The following is a 15,659-nucleotide window of genomic DNA, read 5'->3' as shown; positions in this document are numbered from 1 at the left end:
ACTCTCTCCTTAGCTTTCTGTGGTCCATGTTCAGTGTGGTACACACCATGATACCAAACAGCACAGTGACTACTTTTCACCCTTTAAATAGGCAGACTGACTGATTACAAGTTTGAAGATACCTGTGATGCTAATTACAGGACACACCTTAGTTTAACATGTCCCTATGGTCACATTATTTTACATCTTTTCTAGGGTTACCATCATTTTTGTCTAGGCCAGTTTCATTAGTTTGTTTTTTAAAATGATTCTGTTGAACCACAATTCAAAAACAATATCTGATTTTCATTAGTTCATTTTCAGTAAATTTTTATTTATTATTACTTTTGTCAGTTTCAAGTTATTTCAGTGACCATTGTGGGTTTTTCTCTCTTTAACGGAACGTTACCAACAATTTTGCCTACGTCTGTATATATAAATATATATTCTAATCTTTTTTTAACAGCGGCAGAAGTCCATATTAGGAGCTTACTGGAGTATATAAAACACCAGCAAGAGCAATTAATTGCCAAAGTGAACTATCTGACCAGCAAGAACCCAGCTGGCCAAGAAATGGAAAGGCCTGTCCCTGTACAGTTTGTAATGCACTACAATTAGGCTCAAAATGTTGTGCTCATATAGGATGACATCTCCCTTGGGTCTTAAGAAAACATATGTAATTAACACTGGATATTTATACACTGTCTGATAAAAATATATTTTAAAAACATTCTGTAAATTATAAGATATTCTATAGACTTTTTTTGTTCCATTTTAGATTTCCTCCCTGGCAACCATCGGGGACATGACACAAAACGTGTGACATGGAACATCCTTGCCCAAAGGGATAAATGGGAAAAAGTCTTTCAGCCAGATGGCATCGAAGACATTGCTCCTCAGTAAGCAATTAAAATTGATTTTTATATTTATTACAAGTCACTCAACAGTTTTAGGCAGTGTTCAAACTGACATCAGCACTCATGAGGAAAAAAACAGCCATGATAATTAATTTGATTGAGACCACTGCATCGACACATAAGGATGGGGGCCAATGCAGGGGGCTTCAGAAAACATTGCAGGGTATGTCTGGCTAAAAAGTTGAACCAGGCTCAAGTTTTGCTGCAACACAACTTCATCCGGCAAACCACTCAATTGGCCAAGATACGTGCAAGTGCACATTTCTGGTAGACTCTGACTTTACTGTTTACATTACAATTGTTGGTAGACATTACTCCTTTATAACTTTACATAGACAATAGTTGATGATGATATATTAATGCTCTGAATATTGTATAGAGAACCTTTACATGTCAGAAAGCAGCCTTTCAGTCTAAAAGCTAGTGGTTATGTGTATCCTTTTAAAACATAAAAACTGGTGGTTACAATGGGGGTTCATGAAATTTTGTATGATAATCTTCTTATGTGATTACAGATGCCGTGAGAAAGAGTGCCTTCTCCCGTGCCGCCACTGATGCTGACATTTCAAAAGAACGCAATACGGTGGTTCGACCTTGCCGCAGATCGGGGGAGTTCGAGGAAGCGTGCCACTGTCAGCATCCCTGCTGAGCCGACCGGTATTTAACCCTCTGACTGTCTTTCAGAGGCTCTAGTAGGTTCAGGTTTAAGGCTAGAGTCATGAGCTCAACATCAACAACAGCCAATCACATTTGTTGCCTCCGTTGTTTTCATACAGTTGAATTTGCTGATCCTCATCATCCTGTTAACCCTCTGAGACCCAACTTTTCTTTCTGAGGCTGTGGCAGGTTCAGTTTTAGAGCTACAAATATCTTTAAGTTAGTTAGTCAATGTTATTTTAAATTACACCGGCCTTTAATTAACTATCTTTTCTTAGGTTAACAAGTTATTCCTGTTTGGTTTAGTTATTTTCTCGAGTTAACTTTTTTTTTCTTTGCCTTTTCACAGGTAAGAGATTGATATCACAAAATCCAAATTAAGTGAAACCATATACCATAAATCAAACTCTTGACAATTATGAAGGAGTACAGCATACAGTAGATAACACTTCAATTTGATTCAAATTGTTTTAAACTCAGTTCAAGTTCAGTTCTTGAATCCAGATGTGTTTCCAGATCAAGTTCAGTTCTTGAATCCAGATATGTTTCTGAATCAATTCAGTTCAAGAAAAATAGGAAAAAAAGGGGGTCAATACTCCTACCGCTCTGGCAGTGAGTTTACCAACAGTCCATCTGTGTGCAGCAGATCTTCTCACTGGCACGACGAAGCAGGGTCTGTAGAAACTTAGTCCGTGGGTTTGGCTCGGCATCTTGTCTCCCGCTGTGCGTGTCGTCCCACACACACAGCAAAACCTCCACTCCAAGTCCAACTTTTAACAGATATAACAGAAAAAACCTGACCTGCACAACAGGTCATGAAAGAAAGAAATGACTTTCAATATAAATCAACTCAATAAAGCTTTACAGTTACTGTGAGTTGTAACATTACTGCCACTGCTGCTCGACAAAGACTGTGGCTCAACACGGCGGCGTAACGTTCCTGTTGTCTACACAGGCCTAACATAGCGGCAAAGCTACAACGCCACTCTCACTCCTCGTGTCTAACATAGAACGAATCAGCATTTCTCCACTTAACACAATGTACATTCACACAATACACTTGTAATATTAGGTGCTAAACAGTCAGGGTGTTTATGGCCTTCTACACACAGCTACATTAGCTCTCTGCTAGCATTCATTCACTCATGTGTAAACTTTACAGATAAAGTGCATCACGAGTAAAGTCTCAATTGAAGGAGTTAAAACTCACCAAAACCGATGTGGTTCATTGAGATAAGGTCCTCATGAATCACCAACCAGGTGAGTATTATTTCACAGGTTCTAAATCAACTCTTTATGACTCATTTCACTCGTTCATTTCTCTCTGCGCTTCTCTCCTGCTTTTCCCTCCGCTTTGGGCTCCTCCGTGCTCAAGCTAGGTAAACAAAGTGCATGGAGGCTCTTAAAAGGGGAAGTGTCACTACCATTATTTGTAGGCAGACTTTTAACTGTTTCCATTAAAGGGCTATTAAAACGTTTTTAACTGAGTCTTTATCAATGAAATGTACAGATTTTAACCATTTAAACATATTTATGCATTTTAGTGACATTTATATTTATTTATTTATATCATGGTTTTTAATATGGGTTACAGAAGCAACGTTTCATTCTGCTCTGTCTGCAGTCTCTCATCCACCACCGCTTTAGACAGACACGGTTAGCTCGGCGGCTAACAGCGATCTGTAAACACGTGTAAGTTATTTAGTTGAGTTGTGACTGACTTTAGTTCCCTGGTCAGCAGTGATCCAGTGTTCAGTGTCCGGGGAGTTTATTGTGAAGGAACGGAAGAGGTGAAGCGGTGATGCGCTGCAGACTGAACCGCTGTTATTAATTTATTATCTTCATAAAGTATCATAAACCCTCAGCTACACCAGCTGAAACTAAAGCTGGCAGTAGGCTGTGTAGTCTCACTGTTTAGGTTATTGTCACATATCTTACTAGTAAACTCATCAGCTGAAACCAAACAGCCCCTCTTCCCTCTATCAGCCCTAATGTTACTGCAGCAGAGGACAGGAGGACAGGAGGAGGGACTGATACTGACTGATGCCTGTGTTCTTCAGTCTTTATAAACTTCACTTAGTATTTTCATGTCAGGAATATGATTTATTATTTTAACATGTTAGATTGTTCCCAGTGAGATATTAAGGAGTTTATATGGTGGCTTTACTGTTGTAACCATTACTGTTGCTGCTCTAGAAACAACATTGAGCCTAGTTATATATAAAATACAGTAGCTATATGTATATGTATAGCTAACATGCACACTTCAATATTTGTTTATTTATCGCAAGTCATATCGTCATCACAATATTGAACAGTGTTATCACACATGGCAGATGTTCCTCATATGGTGCAGGCCTAGTGTGAAAGGCTGCCCCTTGCGTAGTATGAGAGTTGTGTGAAAGAGTTTAAGTGCCAGTTCTAGTGCTACCTTTTTGACAAAAGTCAACAATAAGTAATATTCTTATTAGGAATAAATGTGCCTCCTGCGTGAACTGTGCATTGCTGAATAGGGTGGGCCTACGCTACTCTATTTTAACATTGGTCATAATGGTGGTACTTGGAGAGCCAAATATTTTCTGACTGAGGACCCTGAGTCACTAAAAGATAAACAAATACAAGGAAATAAAAATAACAATAAAAATAAATAAATACAAATTATGAAACTAAACAAAATAATGTATTAAAATAATGAAATTTTAATAAAATAAAATAAAAGAGATGATAATGATCGTCAATAAAATGTTGATTTAACAAAACAGTAAAATAAACAGTATAATGATGATGATGAATCAAATAAGTATAAACAATAAAACCATAAAATGTGTTTTTTTCAGTCTTACTTAAGTAAAAGTACAAAAGTATGAACATCAAAATATACAATAAAGTATGCATTATGCAGAATAGCACATTTCAGAATAATGCAGACTATATTATATTTGAATCATAATTAGGCCTAGTGATGCATGTGTACATCACTTTAATGTTGCAGCTTGTAAAGGTGGAGCTCATTTTAAGTACTTTATATACTGCTGATGCATCATAATGTATTGGTTGATTTTTTATTATTATTTTCTATTAATAATCTGAATAAGTAACTAAGGCAATTAAAGGTAGTGGAGTGAGAAGTTCAATATTTGCTTTTAAAATGGAGACAATTTAACTACAGTTATGAGATACTTGTACTTTACTGGAGTATTTACATTTGATGTTACTTTATACTTTTACAGTACTTGAGTAAATGTACTTGGTTCCACTCCCCCGCTGCCCCTGGCCTGTTGTCTCCTCACAGGGACCTTAATACATCCATGACAGGGACAGTCACAGGAAGGAAGCACAGGCGGGATTTCTGTCGGCGGAATAAAAGCTGCTCCCAGCTGAGCTCCAGCATGTTCCCCTTTAAAGGAGCGCAGTGATGCGTCGCTGTGTCTCTTCATCACTCCTCATCGCTCCTCATCAGGACCCGCTGCCGCTGTTATTATAGCACCTTTTATTATAGCACCTTTTAGTCTGGTTTAATCTGCTGAGATGAAAGAAGAAGATGCTTTTATATGACTCTGATGAGGATCTCTTTGATTCTGCAGCTGTAACGGACATCTTCTGGCTCATATGGAGCTGAAATGTGAAACTGCTCAATCTCAAGGACGCACTCTTCATCATTTGATTTCTCCGGTGATTTGTGTTGAACAACCGTAAAGCATCGTGTTGGATCCCGTGTTGTGGTGTTGTAGTAAAGGAGATATGATGGCATCCGCTGCGTGTAATAACTAGACGCGTGTGTGTGTCTGTGTGCGTCGCATGGCGTCCAGTAGGTCTGCCTCCTCACAGAGACGCTCATGATGCCGAGGGCTGTACGGAGACTGGTCCATCTGGTGCTGTTCTGTCCTCTGTCCAAAGGTCTGCAGGTATGTCGCCTGTATGGACAGCATGATGTCACTCTGCCTTGTGTTGCTATAGAACAGCAGATTCTACCTGTGTGCATGTCAAACTACCAGGGCTACTGAGGGCTCCATCTGCTGCGGACAGACCAACACGCAGCACAAAATGTCGCGAGTGTTAACAAATAGAAAAGAGAGAGCTCGAGACCAACAAATCAGCTGTCTTTGTTTAAGGTCAAGTGACCAGCTGGGTATTCATTTATGTAGAGAGAGCAGCTGAGTCCGATTGTATGAGCACTGAGCAGGCCTCCACATCATTAGAGCTCATTGTGATTATTGGTGTCTACAGGCCTCAGTGGTGGAAAGTAACTCAACAGCCTGGATTACATTTATTCAGACTTAAAGCTGCAGGAGGCACAATGTTTTTGGCATCATTGGGCAACAATTCCATAATAACCTTTCAGCATATTGTACTGCAAGTGTTGTGAGAGGAAACTAGACTTCTGCTCCTCCTCATGGCTCTGTTTTCAGGCTTTAGAACATCTAGCCTGTGACGGGAGACTTTGACCAATCAGGTCATTTCAGAGAGAGAGCGAGAGAGCGAGACAGCTGCTCATTCAACGGAGGCAGCTGTCAATCACTCGTGAACTCCAATGAAACGGTCAAACTAGGCAGCGCTGATCAGATATGAATCAATATTCTGTTACTGTAATGTCTGTTTCTCTTGTAGTGGACTGTTTAGCTGTAAAAGGAGAGAGTGTGCTCCGGCTGGTGGGCGGTGCTTGCTATTTCCTCAACTGTTCTCAACATGGCTGCCGGGTCACAAACTTTCTCATTTTTCAGCTAAACAGTACACTACAAGATGATTCTGAACACCCCCCCTTATTGTGGTATTCACGACCTCATAAGTGGAAAGTTTCTTAAAGCTCAGAGTACATGAGTTGTGACGTGTTTGTTGTAGTCAGAGATGGCGGAGGCCATGGAAGTTCATTTTTCGGTGCATAATAAGTTAACATATTGTAATTGTAGTCGTATATTGTTTTTCTTCATAATTTTATAATATATCTGAGGAAAATGTTGATATTCCCAACAGGATAATCTTTCTCCTCTGTCATCATGCCTTTGCATTTCCTGCTTTATGTTACCTACTTGTTAGCTTGCTAAATTGTTAGCCTCTGTGGCTTCTAGACGCCGACAGTAACGTTAATATTGCCGTTGCTTAGCAGCGGTGTTCTCACGACTTAACCACTTGAACGTCAAGCATATCGTGTAACTTCCCATGTTGTAAACACGAGCTCATGAGTTTCATGTGAAGGCACCACTACACTGCAACTGTAAATAACCGGGACACATTTAGAATGTAGAAACGTTTCAAACTGTGAAATTGTCTGTATATTGTATATTTGTGACATCACAAATGGACAGAAATCTTGACAGCTTGTTTCAAAGGCACAGTTTCTGAATACGGGCTGTGTGTATTTCTCCATGGATTGAGCGTTTCAATACTTTCACAGTATTTTCTATAGCACTTAAACCTGCTTTATAATAAAAAAGACTTGACAATCTCACTTTTTACGATATGGGACCTTTAAGTAAATGATCTGAATACTTATTTTTCACCCGCTGCATATCAAATATCTTGGTTTTATCCTGAGGTCAAGTGATCATCTGTTCTTTCAATTATTATCAGTTATGTCTTCTTGGCTTACTGTGTTTTCTCTTTTCCCTCCCATCCATCCCTCCATCCCTCCATCCCTTTCCTCCCCCCCTCCAAAGAGTCGTCTCCCAGCCATTAAGGTGAAGTACCTTCTCCTGGCATGGCTGGGCATCCTTATTGCCAGCTGGGTCATCTACATGCAGTATGCCTCTTACTCTGAACTCTGCCGCGGGCATGTCTGCCATATGGTCATTGTAAGTATACTCTCTCAACACTGTGACAGCCAATATTCATAACTTAGTTAGTTATGAGTTAAATGGTTCATTTGTGAAAAAAAATGTGTGATTAATTTGCGATTAATCACAATTAACTATGGACAATCATGCGATTAATCATGATTAAATATTTTAATCGATTGACAGCCCTAACGCAAATCAATAAAGAATGTTTTGAGCCAAGAAAAAGAAGATGCAATGCTCTTTGTTTCATGTAATTCTGGCACATTTTGTAATATTTCGGACTATGCTTGGGGTAGATTTGAAATGAGCCTATTTGTTGTTGCTCTAGCTGCGTCTCAGAAATGCAGATAGTCTTCAGGCAGAAACAGAAGAATACAGCCTACATGGAATAAGACAATAATGTTCCAGTGTCTGTAGTGAAGTGCTTAGACACCTTTTAACATGCAAGAATTCAAAACAAAGAGAATCTTTGAGGCTGGGTAAAGATACAGCCTATGGCTTAGCTACTCTCCTGCTGTGCCCAGCTGTTTCCAGAGCCTTTGGCTGTTGACAGAACAGGCGCTGACATTTAAGGACATGAAACTCAAACATGTTGTCTATATTAGCTTTGATTCTATTTCTAATTCTATTCTATTCTTTGAATAGATCTAGTTTAAAAGCATAAAAACAAAGCCTTGTTCTGTAATCAGTCACTCTGGGTTTTGACCGTATATAATAACCGATGTCATAAGCATGTTTGGATAAAGGAAGAAATCTTGAAATAACTGATAAAGGTTGGATTCGGCATTGCAAGAGGACGAGACATTCGGAGGACCGACCTAACTGTTTCCTGTGTTTAATGAAGTGCATTTCCTGTTTCCTTTTGCAGTGTGATCACTACAGGAGGGGTATAATATCAGGCTCGTCCTGCAAGGCATTGTGTGATCAGAGAAGTCTAACCCTGCAGCGCTGCATGTCCACCTCCTCCACACAGCAGGTCAGATATACACACACTGTACACACACCCAGAGAAGAAGGAAAACCCTTCCAAACCAGGCACACTTTGCATGTTTATGATAACCAGAGACGCCGTGACCGGAGCATTATGTTGTCAGTTTGTCCCTCCGTCTGTCCCATTCTTGTGAATGCCTGTTGGAAATTTCTTCAAATTTGGCACAAACGTCCACTTGGACTCAAAGGGGTCAAAGGTCAAGGTCACTGTGGCCATAACTCAAGAATTCATATGCTAATTATGACAATTTCACACAAATGTCTAATAGGATAATGATGAAGTGATGACATTTTGGACAGACATGGTTGGCGGAGGCGGTAATTCTAGTTTATATTAAAAATATTGAATAAAGTGGCACAGGTTTTATTTATTCTTTTAAATATAAGCATATACCCCTAAGGAATATTCAATGCGGCATCATCCCCATATGCATATTCCTGAAAATGATAAATATGTCAATGACATGATTTTGTAATTTAATTAGAGGACATTTCTAAAACAAATTTAGTAGCTCATCAATTGACAATTTAGTCTGACACACAGATTTTCCTCTGTTTTCTGCCAATTATTGTCCTGGGGGATAATAAAACTTAAGTGTAGGGCTTATCCACAAAAATATTATAAAATATGACAGCAAATTTTGGGAACACAGGCAAAATGTTTGGACTACATTCAGTATCAGACATGACTCATGTCAGGTTTACTGGTTTTCTTCCATCAGAAAAGGGTCGTGTTGAACAGTGCTCATTAGTATAACAGCTGATGGTAAATCAGTGTAAAGAACAACAGTTCTGAGCACTTTATCAGCTGCCTGCATTTATAAAAAAAAAAAAACACTAGCCTTAATTGTATCACAAGCATACATACATTAATTTCTGATCTCTTATTATTGTCCCATTTTGACTTGCAGGTGTACAGTGGACTGTGGAAGGAGAGACCTGTTGTGATCAAGTGTGGGATTGAGGATCCAGTGAAGATTGATGGGGCTCCAGACTCTTTACTGCGACAGGAGATGAGCTTATTTGACAAACCCACTCGTGGAACCTCAATGGATGAATTTAAAGAGATGCTGCACAGCTTCCTCAAGGTCTTTTTTCAAGCAATCAAGCCATATAATATATCATAATATATACAATAAGGCTGTCAAAGTTAAAGCGATAATAATGCATTAATGCAAATTTGTTTCAACGCCTCTAATTTCTTTAACGCATTAACACAACTTGCAATTTCTACATTGTAGCGTCTCAGTTTTAAAGCTAGGGTGAAGATACTGGTATCATATGAAACTGCAAAGCCTAAAGAATCCATCGGTACCAACCAGGTCATACTAGCTAGTCAGGAAGGAAGCTAAATACGCTCCAAACTTGCGCAAAATTTTGGCGAGGAAAAACTGGAATGGCCAATTTCAAAGGGGTCCTTTGACCTCTGACCTCCAGATCAGTGAATATGAATGGGTTCTATGGGTACCCACGAGTCTCCCCTTTACAGACATGCCCACTTTATGATAATCACATGCAGTTTGGGGCAAGTCATAGTCAAGTCAGCACACCGACACACTGACAGCTGTTGTTGCCTGTTGGGCTGCAGTTTGCCATGTTATGATGTGAGCATATTGTTTTATGCTAAATGCAGTACCTGTGAGGGTTTCTGGATCAATATCTGTCATTGTTTTGTGTTGTTAATTGATTTACAATAATAAATACATACATACATTTGCATAAAGCAGCATATTTTTCCACTCCCATGTTGATAAGAGTATTAAATACTTGATAAATCTCCCTTTAAGGTAGATTTTGAACAGATTAAAAAATGTGTGATTAAATCCCAATTAACTATGGACAATCATGCGATTAAATATTTGAATTGATTGACAGCCCTAATATATAATAATATATCTCACCATGTGATACCTTCTTCTTGCAGACTAACCTTGGTGAGCAGCCATCTTTGAGCAGCTTGGTGGACAGGGTCATTACCCTGGCTGATGTCAACCAGGATGGCAAAGTGTCTCTAGCAGAGGCCAAGTCTATCTGGGCTCTCCTCCAGATCAACGAGTTCCTCCTGATGGTGGCGCTGCAGGAGAAGGAGCATACCCCAAAGCTGCTAGGTTTCTGTGGAGACTTGTATGTGACAGAACATGTGGGCCACAGCTCCCTCTACAGGCTAGAGGTGCCTCACTACCTGCAGGCTCTGGTCCCAGAGGCCTTCAGCTCCAGCCTGAACCACTGGCTCGCACCAGCCTGGCCCCGCAGGGCTCGCATCACCATCGGCCTGCTGGAGTTTGTGGAGGAGGTCTTCCACGGGTCCTACGGCAGTTTCCTCATATGTGATGCCAGTCCTCGCCATGTGGGATACAATGCAAAGTATGACTGCAAGATGGCAAACCTGCGCAGTGTGGCATCTGAGGCAGTTGTGCGGGGATATTTGAGGGGGCGGCGATGTGAGACTAACACAGACTGTACCTACGGCCGGGACTGCACGGCCACCTGTGACCGACTAGTGAAGCAGTGTAACACTGAGGTTGTGCAGCCCAATCTTGCAAAGGTGTGTGTGCTTTTGCAGGATTTTCTGCTTTTTGGAGCACCTTCAGACCTCCGTGGGGATCTGGAAAAGCAGCTACGCACCTGTATAACACTCAGCGGTCTGGCAAGCCAGATGGAGGTGCACCACTCACTAGTCCTCAACAACCTGAAGACATTACTGTGGAAGAAAATTTCTAACACTCAGTACTCTTGAAAGCAGGTTGAGATTATCCGACCTGTCCATCTACATAATGAGTGAATTATGACATGAACACGAGTAGCTTTTGCTTATGAAGCTTTGCCAAATGTTGTAGAGGGTGGTGGTTATTTATGTATTTTCACTCTACATTGACTGTGAAGAACAGGAAACTGTGAAATAATGAATATACAATATGAAACTGCAGATGAAGAAAACTTTATTTTTTTCTTTTGTTTTCCAATGCATTATTTTGAGAAGCACATTCATCTGTTTAGACATACTATTCTCAGGGCACTGCCTATAACTTTATTTGTAAAATAATCTGTGAGTAAACTTAGTTTTTCAAATAGTTTGATAGAATACTCTGTTGTCTATCGCTGTAGAGGCAGAACGGCAAATATGACATGGTGTGATTTTTGTACAACTGTAAATATCGGTGGAACTTTGTTGTTTCCTGTGTTTAAATGAACCTCCATGTGAAGCAGAGACAAGATACCAACAATGGATGAAATAATGCATATTTACAGTAGCGCTGAAACGTGATCTGATATTGATAATGTATTTAAATCAACCTGAACAGAGTTGTAAATGATGATCGGACATTAACTTGAATGAACTTCTAATCCATGAATAAACGTAAACTGGTTCAAACGATTGCTTTTCAACTATTGTGAATAAAAGTGCATTCATGTAAACTGGGCAGCTGGTGTCAGTATCAGAAGAAGTCAAAAGTCAAAGATTGGGAGCAGATATAACTCGATCAGCTTTACTGATCCTTTTAGAGCACACAGTCCTGTTTTATATGATTGAAGACTGGTGGCTGCCTTTCAGTTGTTCATGTGTTTATGTGAACTGCAAAAATGTACACAGACAAGCGGATGGATGGATGGAAACACAAATCACAATTAGATGTCCGCTTATGTTCATTTTCAAATTCAACAATCATTTCATCTTTTACCAACTTCCAAAAAGTCCTCTGTTGTGAACCTCCATCCCTCCAGATCCTCCCTGTTGTTGGTATTGAATGCAGATGATGACGTAGACATTTTATTCTCTCATGACACAGCCTCAACACAATGTGGGACTGCAGCACCTCAAGCTGCATGCTAGACGAGCGCAAAGGAAAACGCAAGAAGTCTGCAAGTGTCAACATGAATTCTCACCTCTCCGAGTAACTGTGCTGCTGCTCCGCGGGTTGATCTGGTCCATCAGAGGGAGGGGGGGGTGCGCTCTGGGCCTCTATATGAAGAAGACCTTAATCAGTGGGAAACAAACAAGGCCAAATGTTAACTGAGTGTTTGTCCTACTCCCTATGTGCCTCTTAAGGTGTCTTATCAGCTTCAAATATGGATGTACTGCACATTGATTTTCTTTTAGAAAATAAACAGGACTATTTGAAGTGAATAGTTGCAGTAAAAAGATTTATGACCAACTACATATACAACAATTCTGAAGCTGCTCATTTCAGAAACATAACACAACTAATCGTTTTTGTTTTTGGTGTAACTGGTGGGAACTATGTGCTTATAGCAGCCTCAAACCCAATAAACAAGACACATTGATTAAAGGCAACAACAAAAATGTACTCAAAGAAACTCAGGTTTTATTCAATGGGAATAATATCAACATTGTAGTGAAGTGTAGTCGGAGTATCTGGCTCGGTTCCATACCCAAAGCCCACAGAACAGTGGAAATTGAGCCATCATGAGCCAGTCACTTACTGTCTGCCCACTTATTGCACAACAGAGACACTGCAGCCAGAGTTGCGTCTCAAGGGGCAAAAATGAACCCTCATGTGTCCAGTTATGTGAAAGCTTTCAACCAGACCAGTTACCGTTCTCTGAAACGCAGTCATCTCAACATCTGAGATCAGCGGTCGTCATGAGGACAAAGCCAGGCATCTTCTCTCTGTGCATGAACAAGAGCCAGACATCAGAGGGAAGACGAGACCGTTTACAAGTATTACAAGTGTTACAAGAGTTACACGTGTTACAAGTGTTACAAGTGTTACAAGAGTTACACGTGTTACAAGAGTTACAAGTGTTACACATGTTACAAGTGTTAGGATCTCAGGCAGGCAAACTCACTATCTTCCTTTAAATCTCTTTAGACTCACTTTGATATTATGTCTTTTTCTTAACTAATGGTGCATTGTTGTAACTATTTATATGATTTGATTTTGTTTAGATTTTAAGTTCTGGGTGTTAATTATTTTGATCATGCTTTTATTGGAAAGCACTTTGTAACCTTGTTTTGAAAGGTGCTATATAAATACAATTATAATTATTATTATTAGGGCCGTCAAAGTCAACGCAATAATAACGCAAATTTGTTTTAACGCCACAAACTTCTTTAACGCATTAATGCAACTTGCAGTTTTGAGGTTGTAGCGGGCTCAGTTTTAAAGCTAGAGTGAAGAAGGTGTTGATATGAAGTTTCTATCCATATACAAGAATAATAAGACCTTTGCTGAAGGTTAACTATATGGTGTTTCATATGAATAAGATGTGCACTGTACTCCCAGTCTCATTAAATCTGTTTAAAATAGAAAAAGTGCACCTTGACTGTAATGTCGTCATTTCTCTTCAACTGATGAAAACACAAACTCTCAGCTCAACTAGAGTAGGATCTATTTACTCCCACGTATCCGGGGCCGGGTCGCGGAAGGATATTCACTGAAATGTTCTCTGGTCAGGTAGTTTATGAATCCATATTCCATAATGTCCCTTAATTATTGTGTAGTTAATAAGACCTTTGCTGAAGGTTAACTATATGGTGTTTCATATGAATAAGATATGCACTGTACTCCCAGTCTCATTAAATCTGTTTAAAAATAGAAGAAGTGCATCTTGACTGTAATGTCGTCATTTCTGATCATCTGATAAATGTTTAATTCTACTATTTCTTATTCTTTTAGGAATCTTAATTCAAGCTACTGTTTCTTCTGTTTCTGTTCAAAGATTCATGATGTTTTTGATGCTACATAAATACCTAACACTGTCTTAGTTTATTATATGAAGACATTTAGGTCTTTTTCACCAAAGACACAAACTCTCAGCTCAAATAGAGTAGGATCTATTTACTCCCACGTATCCGGGGCCGGGTCGCGGAAGGATCATGACTGAAATGTTCTCTGGTCATGTAGTTTATGAACTTATATTCCATAACGTCCCTTACTTATTGTGTAGTTAATAGCAAACAACTAAATGTTTTTTTTTTTACATATGATATATGGTATCAAACTAGTAAACCTGATGAATCCATGGGTACCAACCATGTCATACTAGCTGGTCATGAAGGAGGTTAAATAACTTTCCAAACTTAGGCTAAATTTTAGCAAGGAAAAACTGTCATGTCCATTTTCAAAGGGGTCCCTTGACCTCTGACCTCCAGATATGTGAATGTAAATGGGTTCTATGGGTACCCACGAGTCTCCCCTTTACAGACATGCCACTTTATGATAATCACATGCATGTTGGGGCAAGTAATAGTCAAATCAGCACACTGACACACTGACAGCTGTTGTTGCCTGTTGGGCTGCAGTTTACCATGTTATGATTTGAGCATATTGTTTTATGCTAAATACAGTACCTGTGAGGGTTTCTGGATCAATATCTGTCATTGATTTGTATCTATACATTTGCATAAAGTAAGCATATTTGCCCACTAACCATGTTGATAGCATTAGTATAGTATTAAATACTTGACAGTTCTCTTTGAGATACATTTAGAACTGATATGTCTGGTTAGAGCTACATGCACTCTCATGCACTCTCATGATCGTCTGACAGGACCTGAGACAGCATCTAATAATAGCCTGTTGATCACCATGGAAGGTAAAGCAGCAAACTGTGAGCAAACACGACGAACAACACTGTTATGAGCATTTATCTGAAAGTTAACCTCGACTGTGATGAAACCTTCAGAAATATTAATATCACACTGCTAATATTAGTGAGATTAATATTAGTGATATAGTTGTCCAAGAAGTCGCGTTCACTTTTTAAGTCAATGCAAACATTTAAATATGGACACACTTGAGGCATGGTGTGATACTACATAATAAAATACAACGGTTATGAACTTATGGGCTTTAATAATAGTCCCATATTCTAACTCACCGTTTGGTCCTCACAGCTTGCAGCCACTCTGCTTTCTCCATAGACATAGTACCAGTGTGTCTATTAGTACCAGTGTGTCTATTAGTACCAGTCTGTCTATTAGTACCAGTGTGTCTATTAGTACCAGTCTGTCTATTAGTACCAGTCTGTCTATTAGTACCAGTGTGTCTGTAGCTTCACTCCTCATCCCCCTGGTGGTCAGAGAAGGTCATTACAAGGTAACCTGTACAACTACGGACACCGAGAGCGACCAAACTTCATGTATTTAGCGAACTGCCCCCACTGGATTAACAGGCTTTCTACTGTATGTGACAGTCAGTGCACTCCAGTGACTCCCTTAAACAGAGAGCCATACTGCTTACTACCATCTATACTCTAACATGCCATTGGAACTATATGTATTTGATAACTTTTCACCCTAAATACTTCAGAACTGTTTTCTCCTCTCTCTGAGCAACACAGAGGGACTGATGACGCTTTTAGAACTAGCAGACTTGAC

At 39.6% G+C, this 15,659-nt stretch overlaps 2 protein-coding genes and 1 long non-coding RNA gene across 5 annotated transcripts in view; 2 read left to right on the top strand and 1 right to left on the bottom strand.

Moving 5' to 3' along the window:
- The window catches only part of ttll11 (tubulin tyrosine ligase-like family, member 11), a 42,468-nt gene extending 39,516 nt beyond the window's left edge, over window positions 1-2,952 (bottom strand). The window contains exons 1-2 of one of the 2 annotated variants that reach the window (XM_074616883.1): window positions 2,764-2,952; window positions 2,156-2,354 (exon numbers count right to left, since the gene is read on the bottom strand). In XM_074616883.1, the coding sequence (XP_074472984.1) occupies window positions 2,156-2,263 (108 nt within the window). In that variant the 5' untranslated portion in view covers window positions 2,264-2,354; window positions 2,764-2,952. The remainder of the gene's footprint in view (window positions 1-2,155; window positions 2,355-2,763) is intronic. The other variant, XM_074616884.1, reaches the window with a different exon arrangement.
- On the top strand, window positions 287-1,509 carry LOC141756903 (uncharacterized). The gene is made up of 3 exons (XR_012591547.1): window positions 287-655; window positions 758-878; window positions 1,412-1,509. It is a non-coding gene; the product is annotated as an uncharacterized LOC141756903 (long non-coding RNA).
- Window positions 2,953-4,773: 1,821 nt separating the features above from the next.
- On the top strand, window positions 4,774-11,693 carry dipk1b (divergent protein kinase domain 1B). Of its 2 annotated transcripts, none has more exons than XM_074616938.1 (6): window positions 4,774-5,225; window positions 5,366-5,458; window positions 7,208-7,342; window positions 8,196-8,303; window positions 9,229-9,405; window positions 10,242-11,693. In XM_074616938.1, the coding sequence occupies exons 1-6, from the start codon at window positions 5,163-5,165 to the stop codon at window positions 11,052-11,054; spliced, it is 1,389 nt and encodes a 462-aa protein (XP_074473039.1). In that variant the 5' UTR covers window positions 4,774-5,162; the 3' UTR covers window positions 11,055-11,693. The 2 variants fall into 2 exon arrangements, with proteins under 2 accessions (XP_074473039.1, XP_074473040.1); XM_074616939.1 differs by having other exon boundaries at window positions 4,775-5,225; window positions 5,363-5,458.
- Window positions 11,694-15,659: the final 3,966 nt, after the last annotated feature.

Source organism: Sebastes fasciatus, chromosome 19, assembly GCF_043250625.1.
Source record: "Sebastes fasciatus isolate fSebFas1 chromosome 19, fSebFas1.pri, whole genome shotgun sequence".
NCBI lineage: Eukaryota > Metazoa > Chordata > Actinopteri > Perciformes > Sebastidae > Sebastes > Sebastes fasciatus.
The sequence above is the reverse complement of the archived record's forward strand: the minus strand, read 5'-3'. Positions and strand labels throughout refer to the sequence as shown.